The sequence below is a fragment of the Cyphomyrmex costatus genome, unplaced genomic scaffold (assembly GCF_001594065.2).
Source record: "Cyphomyrmex costatus isolate MS0001 unplaced genomic scaffold, Ccosl1.0 scaffold157, whole genome shotgun sequence".
Lineage (NCBI taxonomy): Eukaryota > Metazoa > Arthropoda > Insecta > Hymenoptera > Formicidae > Cyphomyrmex > Cyphomyrmex costatus.
Genome location: NW_017275576.1, coordinates 84,502 through 103,027, shown reverse-complemented (window position 1 = coordinate 103,027; position 18,526 = coordinate 84,502). Strand labels below are relative to the sequence as shown.

Sequence of the window (18,526 nt, the reverse complement as noted above, 5' to 3'; positions counted from 1 at the left end):
AGGGAGGGAGGGGGGGGGATGGGAGTAGGGGAATGGAGCAAGAAGAATAGATCTGTCTCTCTCGGAGCAAATTCTGACGTCCCCTCGCACGCTGTCCCCGGCGATTTGCGATTCTCGATGCGAGAACCCTTTATCGTCTCTCTTTCTCTCTCTCTATACGTCTTTTCGTTCCCTTCTCGCTCCGGTCTCTCACGAATAAAGCGTGACGAGACGTAACTCACCTTGCTGCGTACGGGGCTGAGGTAACGGCCCGTGACGATTTGAAACGGGCGCACTGAACACACTCCATGCCTCCTCTCCTGTCGAACACCACGAGCACACCGTACACCACCCGTGTATATGTGTGTGTGTGTGTATATATACGTGCGTTACGTATGTACGTGCGCGCGGTGCGTGCGTGGAGCAACGCGGGGAGGGTGTACCCACTCGATTTTCGGGGCTTTCACAATCAGCGGGAGGCGCGCGGACGCGCCGTCATCGGTCGGAGGCAGGCGGTGGGCATTGACGCGTACGAAACGCGGACGGTCACTCGGCGGAGGCGCGAAAAATCGGAAAAAACACGGGAGTACGGATGGGTAGTCGCACGGTAGCACGTCGCGTCGCGAAATACGCGTGCGAGTCGGCCGCGCTCGGCCGTGCTCGGCCCGGCTCGGAGTCTCGGCTCGGAGGTACCGCCGCCGCCGCCGCGCTGTGCCGAGCCGCCACCGCGCGGTGGCGCCGCCGCCCGCCAAACGCGACAAGCTTCTTCGAGTATATTAGATATTAATTAATTGGAATAATCGGAATAATAATCGTTCGGGCCATTATTCGAGAGAGGCGAGATGAGTGACATATGAATTACCGCATTGTCTGTGGGATAATATTAATTCTGGACCCCTAGCGAAAGAGTGAAAATCAAGACAATAATTTCATGCGGATATAAAAATTTGTTTTGTAAATTCTCTTGATAATACGATTTATTGATGACATATTAGCTAATATATGATTTCCAATACGTACCAATGTAAATATTGATAAAAATTTTTTAATCAGATAAATATTATAAACTCTGAAACATTCTTTGTCGATATATCATCGTAATTAGAAACAAATTCTTTTTTTTATTAGTCGAATATTTAGAATTTTAGAAGCGCATTACGAAATGATCGACAAACGACGTACAAAATTCACTTTATTCTACTGATCGATTTAATACTAGAGAGAAGATAAATTTTTAATTGTTTAACTATTTTTTTAATATTTTGAATAAATAATAGTGCCTTATTTAATAATCGAACGAAGTAATTATAATGGCTGTTTTTCAGTACCTTATAAATTCTCGTTTACGGGACAAAAAAAAAAATTTTTTTCAGGGGTGGAAATAAATAATTTAAACAAATAATAATCAAATAACGAATAATAGAATCAATTACCGATCACAGCATTCGCGTATAATAGCAATTATACGCGATTATTTTCCTTGTGGACACTTTGCTGAATACATCTGATTATCATTGCGAACACTTTACAGGATATACGTCCGATAATTAGTTGCGCGTGAAATTTGCTGTTAATAGCGTAATAATCGCGAACAGTACAGAGCACGTAGAACACAATTTCGTGATTCGTCGCAAATCGTTCTATGACTGATCACTGACTACATTTGGAAAGACTACAATAGAATTTCGAGAATCGCAATATCGAAGAACGATAGTCTCGAAGTATCGACACATTTGAAGTGAAAATCAGTACAAGCTAATGGCACATTTCACGCTGTAATTAGATGGCTGCACTTTAGCGTGAAATGAATATAAATTTAATCTAATCTGTAGAGAGTAAAGACAGAAAAATGGAAAGTGCTGTCATTAATGCAAGAATTAAATGTTAAATACTTTTTCAAAAATCGAAATTCTATTGCAAAAAAATTAATTAATTACACAGAGATTATTTAATATAATGAAAAAAAAACAAAATATGAAATCTTAATGTAACTATTAAAAATACTTAAGTATCGCATATTAATGATCGCAGTAACTTGTTTAATATAACTTTATTTAAAAAAAGAAAATGTATTAGAATTCGTGGTAAAAATAAAATTCAAAACTTATTAATTAATCTGTAATATATTTTCGGCAGAATATTTTTAAAATAGATTTATATATAACGTTCAACACTTTTAACATAAAATATAAAATTTTTATGATACTTTTCAAGACATGTTCCAGACATTCAAATTCAACACATTTAAGACACGTAAAAACATATGAGTTTTATCAAATCACTTCACCCACATTTTGGACCAACCTTATATAGCTAACAATTGTATACTAATGTATACATAATATTAAAAATATTAAAAATTAAATAGTTGTGTAGAACCTTAAATCTCTGCAGAAGGCAAAATAGTCCTTAACAAATATCACCTTATTCGTTCGGTAGCTTATCATCAGAACTATCAAAATTGAAAAATATGTCATTAACATCCTTAGAAATTATCGGCATATTTTTTCAAGAAAATATTTAATATATCCGAAATACTAAATGATATAATGTGGGCACGGTAACATGTAGTGTAGGCATCATAGGTCACACACTAAATATTGTGAATAAACATGTTTATGTTAAGACTATGTAAGTTAAATAAAAAATTTTTTCGACTTTTATATCACATAGTTAATTTTTTTAAATAAACCTACTCTTTGTGTGTAACATAGGTATAGTGCTCCGATATAAAGAATCTTGAGTCATTTCTTAAAAAATACATTTTTATTTTTTTTCTCAAAAATCTACGTACAGAATGTAGTGAAATCTACATATAGTGAAATTCTATATGTATTTACACATATAAATAACATTTTACATTTAAGTATAATTATATCGTAGATTATCTGACATTATAACGACATGTATTTTTTACATGCAAAAGATTGGAATGGTTTACCCCTGAATCTTGTATCTTTCAATATCTCTTCGGTTATCGGCAGGTTGTTTTGATAATTATATATAATTTGTTTAAAAGATGACAATGCAGGAAAATCGATATCTAAACGGTAACTTATCCATCTTACAACATCCGGTGGTAACTTAAAATTGATATTATTAATGGAATATTGTTGAGTTATCGATTTCGTTAACTTGAAGCACAGATCTGATATTTCCTTAGGATCGAAGATACTGTAATTTCTACATTTGTTGAAAACCTATTGTAAACATTCAAATTACACTCTTAAACACACACATATATCGAATATTATAATATATAATCATAAGAATAAAATATCCTCAATTTATAGAAAGCGATAATAAAAGTCAATTAAAGGAAAAACTAACGAAATATTAATTAAAGTTATTGTAAAAATAAATATATTATTTTTCAATAAAACTATTTTTTAACTAATTTTTCTCTAAAATATAGAACGTTTACGTTAAATTGTAGAAGTGTTATATTTATATAGCTTAGATCATATATCTAGAGTTTTTCTATTATATCTTGCATATATGTATATATATTCACTTACTTCGTTATCGTCCATTTCATAATTCATATCTCCTAACAATGAGACACTCCAGCAGAAAAGGACGCCTATTGCTATTTTCGGATATTTATCAGCGACCATTTTTTTAAACTTGTAGAAGAATACCAACAAAGTTTGTTTGAAACATTCCAATTTGTTGCACGGTTCAAGCTTACAAATTACTTTAGACGCATCGTGCCGAACGTTCGCGTTGTCATCGACTAATAATTGCAATAACATTGTCCACCAATCCAATACGGGATCTGTAAAAAGATATGTTTAATATTATACTGTTACGCGAATTTAATTTCGTTGATTGTAGAAATTCTCGATTCATACGGCAATGTTCGATAACGATGTCCTTTTCAAAAAGTTCATACAATATATCGAAAACTGATAATCTGGAATCTTTAATTAACAAACCAATCCATCTATTGTCACAGATTTTTCTATAAATGTCTTCTATGTGTTCTATCCTGAGCTCTTTATCCTTAAAATAAACATAAAAAAATATTTTTTTTTAATTGAAAAGATATATCAAATACATGATAAGGACAAAAATAAACAACAGAGAAATCGAAAAAAAGTCTTAAAAATGAGTAAAATAACAAGCGAACCTTCAATTCGTGAGTTAATGTTGTCATACATTTTCCTAACAATATCAAATAATTAGCACGTTGATCATAGATATTGTTTGCATCATTTAGATACAGTTTCTTAAAAACCAAATTACAAATTTCACGTTTGTCGATGACATAACATCCATCTTTGTCCGTCAGGCTGTTATATAAGAAATAAAAAATCGCATCTTGTAAATTTGGATTAAATTTATATAAATCATCAGCAATATCGGCAATTGTGCGAAGAGCAAAAGCACTCAATAATTTTCCTTGCTGATAAGATTCCGCCTTTATTACTTCCAAAACAGTAGTCCAAGCAACGCTCTGTATCTCAGCTTCTGGAATGACCAAAAGATGCGAATATATGTTGAATGCTATACTTTGTCCATTGTGCACCGTCTGCAGAAACTTTGAATTCTCCATACGAAGTATAAATTTGATGGCAGATACTTTATACATTTGTTCGCACGGTCCTCGTTTTAATAGATCTTCGTCGACTAAGTGCTTTTGCAGGATATATAAAATATCCTCTATATCACAACTTTCAATCCTAAAAACACGAAAAATATGTTAGTAAAAAGTCTGTCTTAAGTGATATGGTTTCTGTGAAATTATTTTTCTTACATATTTTCATCTAAACAATGAAGAATGTCAATGTATACACTAGCTATGGGAAAACAACTGAACGTATTAGTTTCTTTTTCTAATCCTTTCAATATCCAATCTGTTGCGCGTACAAAATTTGTGACATCAGATTTTAATAGCTGTATGTGGACGGATGGCAATCTCGTCAAAATCTCTAATATCTACAAGTTAATCAATCGAAAATTAATATAATTATGCGTTTTAATTTCTTTTTAATTTAGAATATACGTGATATTTTTAGTTTTAAGTATTTATCTTAATTATTTTCTATTGTTCTTCTATTTTTGTTAAGTTTCATACTTGCCTGTAGCAAATAGCCATGTGTGAGATTTGTAGAAATTGGATTATATCGTACTGTACATAAAATTACAAATAACTTTTTTAAGAAGTTGTAGGCTGTACTATCTGCTAATAATGGCACCAATGCTCTAGCTGCAAGTTCACGTGTTTTATATACGGGGCTTTTACCACGTTCTGATACCAAATTAACAATTTCATTTATCTGGAATTACATCTACCATAATGTTCGCCTCTAACGAGCGTAGTGGAAAAATTGGATTTATAAATACCCAAGTAATATCGATGTCAAAATGGCAATTAATATACAATCGTGACAGCAGCAATAAAATTACTTGCTCGTTGGATCTTATCATGACTTTTTCTTTATCCGATGCAGTTCGCAATTCATGTAAAATAAAATGAAATAGATTGGGATATCTTTCAAAAAATATTCTCGCTGTCATTTTGTTATCCGTTGTCAAATTGATGTGATCCTTGGTTCTTTGAACACCAAAAATTCGTACTATAAGTGTGCTGAACAATAACGTAGCCGCATTACGTTCCTAATAATTCGATTAGAAATTATTTTCCGCATAAGTATAGTTGAAATAATATTCATAAAAAATTATAATATATAACACACTTACCGACCATTTTGCACCTTCATAATTCTTACAGGCAACCATCAAAGCATTCATAATATGATTCTTAGTTATGTCTCCGAGTTGAGAATGTCTAAATAAAGCTCTAAGAATATTCATAGAATGAATTTTTATCTCGATCAAGTCATGATCAGTCATTTTCTTACACTTTTCTTCTATCTGTTCAAATAAAATTAAAAACTCGGATTTAGAGAATATTGGATGTCCGTGCATTACGACCATCATTGACTGATGTAAAGAATCTGTGCACTTAATCTGCGCAAATTGTAATAAAACCGTCATAATCCAAGATGCAAATGTTTCTGAACTATTCTGGATTTTTGGTTCTGAGGATAAAACTGCCTAATTTGAAATAAATAAATTCGTTTTAGTGTTACGTTTTTAGAATTCTTTTTTTATAAAATATTCTTTATCATAACCATACCTGTATCATAAATGGAATACCCGCACTTCTTCTTGTTGCGCATAATGTATATCCTGAAGCGAATCCCGTAAAATGCGCTAAGATACTGTACAACCAAAACATAGGAAGCCTATTTAAAGACTTGTCTGTTAAACGCCATAATCGCGTGCATAATTGATGAAAACCAACATACGCTTGTTCAAATGCACCTCTATGTTTCGTTTCACACAGTAACGAAACTAAATGTTTCATTATATTCTCAATCTGTTAACATATTTGTATTAACCTTTTTGTGTCTCATTAAAACATGAACACATGCACATATACGTAAATCTCACTTGTTTTACTGTTAATAATCCATTTGGAGATTCAGCAGTTTGTATCGATGCCTTAGTAGCAAGTAAACCAAACAACAGACTGACTTCTTTAACAGTACGCCAAGAACAAAGTAGTACCATTTGTGGTGTTAGAATTTCATTCATGTAAAATGATGCATTTAAATTTAGTGTTTCCAAGTCCATTGGTAAATGTCCTTCTGGTGAGGAATTATTTACTACCACAGAAACAGTACGATTTAGTTCAAAGCACAATATTATAATATCAGCTACAGTATTTTGCCATAATTCGTTTCCTTCTGTGGCTCTAAAGCAAAAAAATAAAAGAAATAAATATATCATATATTATTTTTTCAAAAAAAGTTTATAATACTCATTTTTTTTTTAATTACCTTATATCGTAATCTGAAAGCAAACTTCTAATGCAGAATAAATATCCATATAAAGAATTTTTACTAATTGCTATTCCTAGGTTTTCTTTTGCTGAAGTTAATACTCCCTAAAAAAATAAGATCAATATATTCTGTAAATTGTAAAAGTTTTTTGATGGCATTAAAATGAATTATGTCTTATACATACTCGTAATTCTTCATATAGAAGTACAATTAATTGCAATGTTATCGCTTCTGGAACCTTGTCTACATTATAGTGATCGCAAAAATTTCTTATAATAGGAGATAATTTGGCTATTTTAAACAAATATGCAGCCGTAATACTGTCAATAGGTCGAACGCTGTTACCAAATTTAAAAGCAGCTTTCATAATTGAATGAATCCAGGGTTTTGAATCTAAGCTTAACAATTCTGGACTGATCGAACTGATTATCTGATATGCCATTTCCTTATTGGGTTCGTACGTATCTGCCATTAAACAATACAATATCACTTCTACTTTGTCTTTCTCCCATTTCAAATTTTTGAATTTATCAGGCATGAGATTTTGCATTAGTAAAAGTATCTGCAAGCAGGAACGTTTGTGATCATATGTTGCTTCTGGATACAGATTGAACACGCAAAGTCGACGCAAGTTCAACATAAAATATTCGTAATTTGTCCTCGTATTATATTCAATTTGCTCAGATTCTTTATGAGCTACATCCAAATGATTGTCTTCATACATTTTGGAAATTAAATTTTGCTTTTCGTAACATTCTTTTTTTTTTAGTGCTTGCAAAAATTGTCTTTCTGTAACAGCATAACTATCTTTCAACCGTTTTAAAGCCTATAAAAGATACAACAAATTTGATTGCAAGATTTTAATAAGAAACAATGTCAATGTTCCTTGTTACCTTTTTAATAAAGGGCATATATTCCATCTTCTCACACAAATTATTAGATAAAAATAACAGAATTAAATGAAGTTCCATTACTGTAAAGCTTGACGTGCTTTTCTTTGATTCCACTAAGAGTGCCAGCATCTCCAGTCTGCACTGTATAACAAAAAATATATATGTAAGACTTCTTATTATCTGACTACAATACTATTCGAATTCTAAAGTAACAGATACACAATTTAAATAAGAAGATTATTTTTAAGAGTTATATAAAGAGAATAAATAATGAGTTAATCTGGACCACTATATGAATACATTAAATAAGTAGGAAAGAGCCAATATAATCAAAGCTAAAGATTTTAGAGAGTATCTAATAGTATTTTTAAATATAAATTTTTTAATTACATTTTTAATTAGATGTATAAACTGAATATGCCACTTACCGTCAAACTTAAAATACAATCATAAACTGAAATTGAAATAATGATATCACAATTGAATTAATTGACCGATTAATTGGATGATGCCGATTTGGAAAAGAAACATCCACTTAAATTATCAAAGGTTCCAGATTTGAATTTTAGAAGTAACACTTTGCAATAAATTATCTTTTAAGATGTTAGCAGCATCGTTGTCAAATCAACGATCAATTTAATTGTGATAATATTTCAGCTCCAGTTTATGATTATATCTTAAGTCCAACAGTTTAACCGGAAAATGTGTATTTACATATAAAAATATTATTAGACACTAAGGTCTAGCCTCGAGCTTAATCTTTTCCTTATTCATTTAGTTTAATAAATGAAATTATTACTTTCTTGCTATAATGTGTAGCATACGTGACTAAATCACTGTATTCCAAGGTATTTCGCCATTTGACACTCTGCTGCGCCAATTTCTCCTCAGTGTCCAGTTCGCCCTTTAGTTTAGATTTTCGCAGATTATTCAAAAATGTATAAAGTTCATTCTCGTCCATAATAAAATTTTTTTCCATTATTTAAAGCCGCAATATCGCAGGAATACTTTTACTTTTAGGCAGCTGTTTACTCATGTGCTGTGTTTAGTCTAACTTCAAGTTTAGATAACTTCTGATTGGTCATATAGCCCAAAGGTTAGGGCTTGAAGATGCTTTAAAAAAAAAAAAACTTCTGATTGCATCCAGCTAGAGATAAACCTGAGAGAGACCATGCCGACCTTTTTCCTGTTATCGTCGAAGATGACGGTACACTATCGCCAATACATTCATTTGCGGTTTAGAAACTACGTGGCTACATCCATTTTCTGACGCTGTCGATAAAATCATAGTCAGAATAACGTCGCAAGAAGATGCAAGCGACATAGTTCTCAAATTGAAAATAGATGTAAGAAAAAGACTAGTATAACTTCTCCAATTTGTCTCTATTGCAGTACTAAATTATGTGCTTAATTATTTTAAAAAATATGTGACTTAAAATTTGTGGATCATTTAAACATTTTGTAAATACAAAAATATCGATTGCTTATTATTATATTTCAGTTCGATTTTTCTTTCATACAATTTCTTCGGCAACCATTATTTATTTATTCTAATTGGTTTTTTTTAATTTATAAAAAGAATATAATTTCTAACTCTCGTATTCAGAAAGCACTTTTATGTTTGGAATTCTATAGTATAAATAACGTGAATTATGTGTAAAATTACGCTGATATTGTAAAAACGTATTCTGAATATGTATAAAAGTCTCTATCTTCGAGAAACACACAACATCAACTTTCAAAAGAAACTGAAATTTTTCGCGCGATGCGCTTTATATACTTCAACGGAAAGCTAGCGGCGATCCAATCAGCGCTCGAATACGCGCCTGTAGCGAGGTCCCGCGTCTCATTGGCTAGCTGCGAGTAGTGGGGGGTCTAACGGCGTATATAAATAGCGCGTAATTCGCATTTCTGCGTTTTTGCAATTCGGCTGGAGCATGTTCTATCGTTACGTTGGAGTAGTTTGGCAACTTCGCAGCCCTGACTTCAAATCAATTATATGACCTTTCCTCCAAAAGTATCCTAATTCCTGCAGAGAGTAAACAATGAGAAGCAGTTCGAAAGAATCGTTGGAATCATTTATCAATGAGGTAACTAATAAATATTGTTAAACTATTAATATTTTCGCACGCGACGCAAAAAAAAGATATTTAGTAAAGTTTGTAAGTGCGTAAAGTTTTTAGGCTACAATTTAATGCGACACAAAGTGTAATTAACTGTGCACTTCCGATAACATTTAAAATATCGTGTAATGTAGATTCTACTAGTATACTAGTACATTGATTATATTGCTGAAAGTATTTTTCGCAATACTCGTTTGGTCGAAAATCAAGATGATGAGTCGCCGCACGACGCTTTTTACCTCGCGTGAAGTTGACCGCATGCGGAAAATGCGATGCCGCTTCCCTATTTCGATCGCATATAGAGTGCACGAATAAATTGACGGATATCTACGAAAACACGCCGGGATGTCTCCTCTCAGGTTTCTCAGAGAGATGATACAGGCTGTGTTCTAAAATTTACTGTCAGTACTGAAAATATAGTATGTATATAGTTTACGTTACGTGCACTGTAGGTTTTTAATACTATTAAATTTTGGAACACAGCCGCAGTTGGAGCGATAGTGGAGCAAAAGCGATGTATTGATGACGGAATGACAATTATGGAGAGCGTTTCGGAACAATAGCGATGCTATATACGCTTTACAGTATTTGAATTTTGAAACGCCGAATGAACTGCAGACACGTTTTTACCGATATCCGCTAGTCTCTCTATCGGTAACCGCTAGTTATCTGGTTGAAGCAGACATCTGTGCACTTACAATTAGTCGCTAGAATTTAATAATTCATTATATATCCTGTCATCATTACAGATAACAAATCATTTAAAGTATCATAGCTATTTCTATTTAAAAAATATGTAGAATGTAAACCGAAAAAATAATAAATAAGCTTCCATTTTTTTTTCATTTCTTCGCGTATTTACATTTCAATCTATTTTTCAAACATTGCAATTAAAGTTATCATTTTATTTGTATTTCTAATTAAAATATTTCAAATTTTATTTAATTTCGACATTATACGTAATTATTATAATTTAGGGCGAAAAAAAGATAATGATATTGAAACAATACGTAAATTGCAATCAATCTTTGCAATCGACTGCATTAATAATTTTTTACATTCTTTTATTTTGAGAAATATATTTCTCACGCCATTGATAATTTTAAGTTCAATTTAATAAGCAATATAAAAGAAATGTAGGTCTTCATATTTAATCAAATTTAATTTTATGAGAGGCAAGTAATGGAGCTCTCTCACAATTTTCCCGTTTCCTATAATTTGAATTTTTACGTAATGAGTAATTTTGAAAATGAGATTCTATGATTGATTTGGAAAAAAATGTTTTTTACTTCATTATATTACTTTATACGAATATTTCGTCACGAGATGTGTCCTTTTTGTCTCTGAAAGGATGCATATCGTGAATGTTACATTGTATCATCCAGTCATATGTGTGTCGTGTGTAACGCAGACTATATGTACAGCTGCTTTGATATCCTACGGTATAATCTGCACTTACATTTGTTCTGTTGGCAAGGCTTATCTCGGTTGTATATATTGCATATATCTCCGGTTCGTGCCTAGACGAATGGCTATCACTAAATTTAGAAGGCATGTTACAATCTTCCGTTGGCCTTCACGTCGCACGGTGTGTTACGTCCCGCCATCAATTTGACGCTAGATTCGCGAGAAAACCTTTGTTCTCATTGTCAGTGACTTCTAAAGCCCTACTCGTGCAGTCGTACATCGGTATCAACTTTACGAGAGATAAAGAAAATGTCGATGAAAACGAAACTAATGTTTATTATTTTGTGAAAAATCTAATTTGCAGATAAATGCGGAAAAAATATTAGTGTAGTTTCCTTATCGATAATTATATCAAAATTGCAGTATTGATTATATATTATCACGATGATCATCGTTTAATAACGGCGATCTATTCTTCGTTTAAAGCAAGATATTAATTATTCGATAATATTGTCAGCCATAAAAAATAAATGTCTTTTTAAAAAATTTGTAATTATTATAGTAATATTTCTTTTATAATATAATAATAATAATAATAATTATGTAAAACACATATTCGCATGTATTATAATAATATAATATTATCTCTCTTTCTCTCTTCATATTTTATAATATATTAAATAAATAGTGTGCGTGTATATATCATTTATTTTAATTTATTTGTTTATATTTTACAGTAATCTTAATAAATGTCTAGCTCCGTGCCACGCAATAAAATTAGTATGTAGGTCAATTTTGAACCAATAATTAACAGATTACAATTGAAAACTAGTTTATTATATTATTGAAATTTGTTTATACTGGTTTTACAATGCCCCTTGCAAGGGCATTATTTATATTTTATATTTGATTAAACAGCAAAAATTTGTCAAACAATCCTTTCAAGCGCTTTATATTAAAAGATTCTTTCAACATCGTTAAATAGTCATTTAAAATCATGTAACAAAGCTCGTTTTATAAACTTGATTACAAAAGATAGACTCTTCCATTATTTAAAGAGTTCCGATTTTGCCTTAACAATTTTCTTTTTTTATTATAAAACAATTTCGGGGAGTATTAGTCTTATGATGCCCTATCATTATTAGATCGTTCACTGCAATTGCAATTATTATCTTGAAATCGTTTCTCTTTTATGACTCTTGAGATAAATTTGCACGTAGAGTGCTATACTGTCTAAAGTAGAACAAAAATGGAGAGAAAAGTATTTCCCGAGCATCGTATTTAAAAGATTATCTGTAAAATTGCTATTGTGATTACTTTTTAATACTCATAAATTCTCAAGGCATCTGTACGCAGTCTATGTGATTCGGTTCGTAATTCAGTACAATTAAATGACAAATTTCGTAAAAAAGTACTTTACATTAATGTATTTATCATTATTAATATTGACGCTTTTTTTATACCTTTAATAATTACTCATGCGGAGTGATTATTAAAATTGGATCGTGGAAAATCGACTTCCATAAAGGAGGGAGTATAAAGAATGTGAGAAATGCATTATATACGTGCCTCTCATAAAATTAGACTCGATAAGAGATAGTTCGATTGCGCGCGAGAAGCGCGACACATTTCAATAAAAATCATATTGAGAATATATTACATGCACGCTCAAATATCGTGTTATATTCCGGGAAAAGTCGAGATTACGTCACAGGATCGCATATTACTTAACTTCTTATTTGCCGGCTCCTAAATACGAGGTCAAGCACAGACAGCGGTGTAATATCTTCGTTAATGTACGAACCGCGGGAAGAGATGGATCTTTCGGAATTACGTGAGAGCAGTTGTGTTTCGTTATTTTAATTGCGCGTCATCCTGGGAAGAATCCCAGAACATTTCCGACTATTCTCTGGACGAAGTTTCTCCCTCGCATCAACCGAAAACGCGGCCACGTGATTTCCTCGAGAGCCACGTAATCTACGTAATTAATCGTCATTTAAATTAGCGCAACGTCTTTTTTTTATTTACCACAAATCCCCCAGCTTGGGATTTATTTGCGATGCTTTTCACAATATACCGGCAAACGTAATTCTATTTTTCCCTGAGCGCTTTAATAGTTGAACTTAAAGACACTTTCTAAGAAAATCAAAAATATTTATTCTTCGGAAAAGCGAAACTGTTTAATTGGATCCGCAAATATACATTGATTAGATTCAATTGCAGCTCGAGCTCTGCAGGATTTAATTTCCTGAATCTACCTGTTAATTGAAAATTTCTGTAAAATGTAGACGTTTATTTATTTTATCTTCTCTAAGTGCACAAATCTAAGAGGTCTATTAAATCAAAGCGCTGGTAAAAAGCGTAAAAGGAAAAGAGCATATTACAAAGAGAAAGCGGATTTCTGTTTCTCGATATAAAATAATATATATTTTATATTTTTATCCTTATATTCTAAATATAACAAAAAATTTTAACTTTTAACGATTCTCATTTTTCTCCTCTAGATCATAGATATTATCCAAAATTTATAAAAAATATAAAAAAAAATAAAATTGTTAGAAAATAATAGCTAATTAATCGATAAAAAGTTAATTTTTTATGATGAAAGAGTTATTTAATTTACATTTCTATAACGAACTAATAGCAAATATTATGTAATAAAAAACTATTTTATATTATATTATTTTATATAAAAAAACAACACACATAACAAATATACAATGATATAATGATTTTTATTAAATAGTTAATCTATCTGCTTAAAAAAAAACCTTTATAACTTACAAAGTTATTTCAAAATTTATTAATAATATTTGAATAGAATTATCAATTTCAGTACGGTGCATATTTCTGATGACAAATAGTCCGCGTTGCTAATAACATTGTGCATACTGGAAACCCTCAGATCAACCACGGAACTCGCATGAGGGTAGTCCTTGTGGCGAACAAGTTTGTGGAATTTTCTTCTCATTTACGCCGGTCTGCAACGTGTAGCGTGTTTTGCGACTTTCAATTAATTTCTGACAAAACTATTCAGCACACATACCGCCAATAGTTGCCACCATTGCGAATCAAGCGTTGCTCATATAGGGTATCTTTCATAAAATGTGAAATAACTTTATAATTGAATTGGAAAATTATTTTGAATCGAGATTTTCGAGAGTATAAGGCTGGTGTTTTAAAGGCTTCAAACTTCGAATCTTCGAAGCTTCCAAGAATTAAAATTGTACAAGTATTAATTTAATGTATAAAGTTAATAAACAAATATATTTTAAATATATAGATATATATATTGCAATTATACTTTAATTTTTTCTATTTCACAGAAATATATTTTCACAAAATATATTTTCTAAAGTTTCAAAGTCCTTGAACTTCGAATTGTGAAAGTTAACTTTGAATGTCCAATCTATCTATTCTTATTATGATCATCATAAATCTTTTACTTCGTTTCTTCATGGAGAAAAATATTATAGTTAAGTAATTTTTATCTTATAAAATTAGTAAAAATATTCTGGCTATTTTTGCCAATTTTATGACAAACTTACTTGCCTGAAAGTAAAAATACTGTAAGTGTAAGGTAAAAAGTACATTACAATTATAATAAACCTCTTCAACTAATTATTACTTAATGCGAAGTAAATCATATTATTTTCAAAATACATTAAGGATGAACTACTCTCAAAATTTACTTTACGAAATGTAAAAAATACGTTTTTACAGTACTGCTATACGACAATCGTTCGTTTATCAGAAAAGTAAAATATATTTTACATAAGTATAGGCTTCTTCCTATATAGACTTGCCAGTAAAATTTACTAGAATCCCCTAGTGCATGTTTGTTTTCCGTATTGTGATAAGTTCAGGGTGATAAGTTAGGGCTTTTAGGGTGGTTTTTTTTTTAACATTATGATATTTATAACGTCTTTTTCCCCTCTTGCTGCCACTCTGTTTCCCGACTACGTGAATGCTCGAAGGATGTATTTGCTGTGGAGTAACACAGACCGTGACATGCACAATGTCTTCACCGGCCAATTCCGCGCCTCGTTTCACCACAGGACGTCTGTCCCGTAGCGAGAAAGCTCGAGAATCACTTGAGCGGAACATGTCTCGCGGAGAATCGTCTGATGCTGGTAAATAACCGAGCTAACTGCTAATTCGATTTACTGGCCAACCCCTGCCTGCCCCGTTCCCTCTGTCAGATCCAATTAGTGACGAGTTATGGGGCTTCACAGGAGCAATCGGCTAGTCTCTACAATTAAATTTCACACACCGCTATGTCAATCATCGTTTTGGATTCGCTTCAGGAAATAGGAAGACGGTTCTTCCGGGAAGAAACAATGCTAGTAAATCCCGAAACAGCGCAGTAACGTCTGTGAAATGTCGCTGGCACTTCATAAAGACGTTCTAATCCCTTAAAAGGGCTTTAGATCTTTTCTAGTGGAATGCTAAAATCTTTCGGTTGTTGAATCCCTAAGTATTGCGAAAACCGCGAATCGGAAAGATTTAGAGAGACAAAAAAGGCATTACCTTCTTGAACCTAAAGCGATCTTAGAGTGATTTTCCATATAAATTGTGATGCCACTTGTAATTTTCCACATGGAAAATGTTGATTGAATGGCTCGTGTAGAAGTGGATCGATAGGAAACTGACAGGTGATAAATAACTATCGCAAATACTAAAGTTTGCTCACGTTAGCGACAATTTATTTGTCATCGTAGAGGCTCAAAATGGCCTCTATGCACATTAGTCATTTATTACAATAGTCATATATTTTCCCGATATTATATTATAGATCGTGATAAGATACAATTATAAAAAATATTAACCGGAATAACTACTACAATGTAAATAAAAATTTGTATTTTAATATATTTATTTTTATATATTAAAAGCTGTAATATACTTTTATTTATCATAATGCAATGTAAAAATTCTATCACCTTTTAATATAATAAAGGGAAAATTATTAGATAGTTCCAGTTTTGTTGGGACTCACGTCATTTTGCAATTAATTAAGAAATATAATACATCCTACGTGATTTTCGATATTGCGTATAGCATAAACAAACTCCATTAATATTTAACGACAGCTGAATTTCAAATTAAAATGATAACAAGGTACTGGCAAACATTTGTTTATAATTAACTGACGGATAAATTAACGCTTTTTAGTAATACCATCCTGGTTTATAATATGGCAAAACATTTCATCTCTGGTGAATGTAGAAATAAATGTCATTCCTCTTAATTCAATCTTCGATATTTTCGGGGAGAACGCGAGACTTCTGTTGCATCCTATCTACGTGCCCGTGTGTATGCCACGTCGTACTTATATTATATGTATGCGTCGTATAAATTCTTCAACATCCGACAGTCACCCCTGCGCAAGTTGAGATAATACAGGAATAACATGGAGCGCTATATCGTTGGTGCACTTGTTCTCGGAACACCGGGCACTCTAATTTAAAATAACGAGACACAGGAATCTATTGCCGCGCAGGCCTCGCGCGTGTCGAGAACATCGTCTCAGCGTGCATTCTAGCGTGAAAATTTTCGCACGGAAACGAGGAAACGTTTCCGCCACGCGTTCGCAATAGGGCAAAAAGACATTCGGAAGCCGCATAACGGGCATCCCATTAAAAGAGCGGTACTTTCCCTTTTATAGCAAATACCTACTGCAGTTCGACGAAGTGAAATCCTGTTGCGTCTGTATTAGACGCAAAGCCCATAAGTACTCTGGCTCGTTGTCGTACATTGTAACAAACACATTTGATCACGTTATATTCTAAAAGTTTGGAACAGGAAAAAGAGAGAAAAGAGGACAGAGTTTTTAATTTACAAGAGAAAAATATATTTAGTCGGAACAAATGCTCGTAGCTACTTTATTTGTATCGTGTCTACATGTTTTTTAAAAAATTGGCAATTATATCATACGATTTTTTTAAATTGCGGTATGGTGGTTGTTAACGGAGTTATGAGCAATCCAAGTAATATATATATTTTTTTTATTTAATTCACATTAATTCAATGACAAACAATTTTAAGAACATTTAAAAAATATCATTTTGCAGGGAAAATGATAAGCTTTCATGTTAAACAGTTGATAAAAATTGTTAGTTATATTTTAGTTTAACTATTCGTGAGAAATTGCGCATTCTGGAAAAAAACAAAATTTTCCTCTAAATTTATTCTAAAGAAGCTTGATACGGTATATGCGCCGTTTCTTACAGAAACTTCGAATTTACTTGTATTCCATTGTCAAGGAGCTTTCTCCTTGGAATAACATAGAGAGTATTTCCGCTGTAGACCGTGTTTTATGTTTGTGGCCAATTGTTTGGAGATTACACTCCAACTACTACATACCCATCAGAATAGTTGAATCGCAATCCTCTGTTCTTTAAGAAACATTCGCAGATGACAGACTTAAGCTCATTTCTACCAATGTAGATTAACTTAAATCTTGGTTTAATTTACTTTCCATCTTTTTTTCTAATTCTTAGAACTACGACAACTGCAAGATACAATTTGTAGCGCTGCAGCTTTTCATGGTTTGTTAAAATTATATTTGCTGCTGTAGCAAAAAAAATTGTCACTGTTGTTATCAGTTTCTTAGCAAAGTATACTTCTTTCCTATGATCATATATTGATTACGAAATGAAAATTTGCTCCTAATTAACAGACGCAACTAACGTAACAAAAGTATAAATCATCCTCTTGAATTAAATTCTTCACTAAAATCCCTCACCAGCGAACAATATGCGACACTGTCAACAGATGAATGCGGCGGAATAATATTTTCGTATATTTAAAAATTCACGTAAAATAGAATAAAAGGTGTAGAATTATAAAACTTTTCTGCTAACATTCTAATGAAATATTCCTTAAAAGCGAGTCTACAAAAGACCAAGCTAGAACTTCATCATGATGAAAGCAAATGGAACATTTATTTTTAGTACTTTCACAGTACAATTTTTTATTCTGTACTTAATTTTTTAAAGAAATTTCTACACAAAGTAAAAAATTGTACTGTCAATATCACGATAAACATCTCATTTATTTTTATCACGGTAAAATTCTATTTTTGAGGTACCACTTTTAAGGAATATTTCATTGGAATGTATTAATGTAGGTGAACAATCTGATAATGCTGCTTCTATTCTGTAAGGCTTTTTAAATACAAGAAAATTATATGTATTAATAAAATGTGTTTATATAATGGCATCTATAATATTATCAGAAAACAAATATTATAATTAATATTATATAA

At 32.0% G+C, this 18,526-nt stretch overlaps 1 protein-coding gene across 1 annotated transcript; it reads right to left on the bottom strand.

The window, feature by feature from the left end:
- Positions 1-2,873: 2,873 nt before the first annotated feature.
- THADA (Thyroid adenoma-associated protein homolog) lies at positions 2,874-8,816 on the bottom strand. The gene is made up of 14 exons (XM_018552255.1): positions 8,526-8,816; positions 7,727-7,867; positions 7,018-7,659; positions 6,831-6,937; positions 6,442-6,745; positions 6,125-6,367; positions 5,686-6,042; positions 5,329-5,601; positions 5,064-5,261; positions 4,739-4,920; positions 4,112-4,664; positions 3,834-3,984; positions 3,498-3,757; positions 2,874-3,179 (listed from the first exon to the last, which is right to left on the bottom strand). The coding sequence occupies exons 1-14, from the start codon at positions 8,703-8,705 to the stop codon at positions 2,874-2,876; spliced, it is 3,897 nt and encodes a 1,298-aa protein (XP_018407757.1). The 5' UTR covers positions 8,706-8,816.
- Between the last annotated feature and the right edge of the window lie 9,710 nt (positions 8,817-18,526).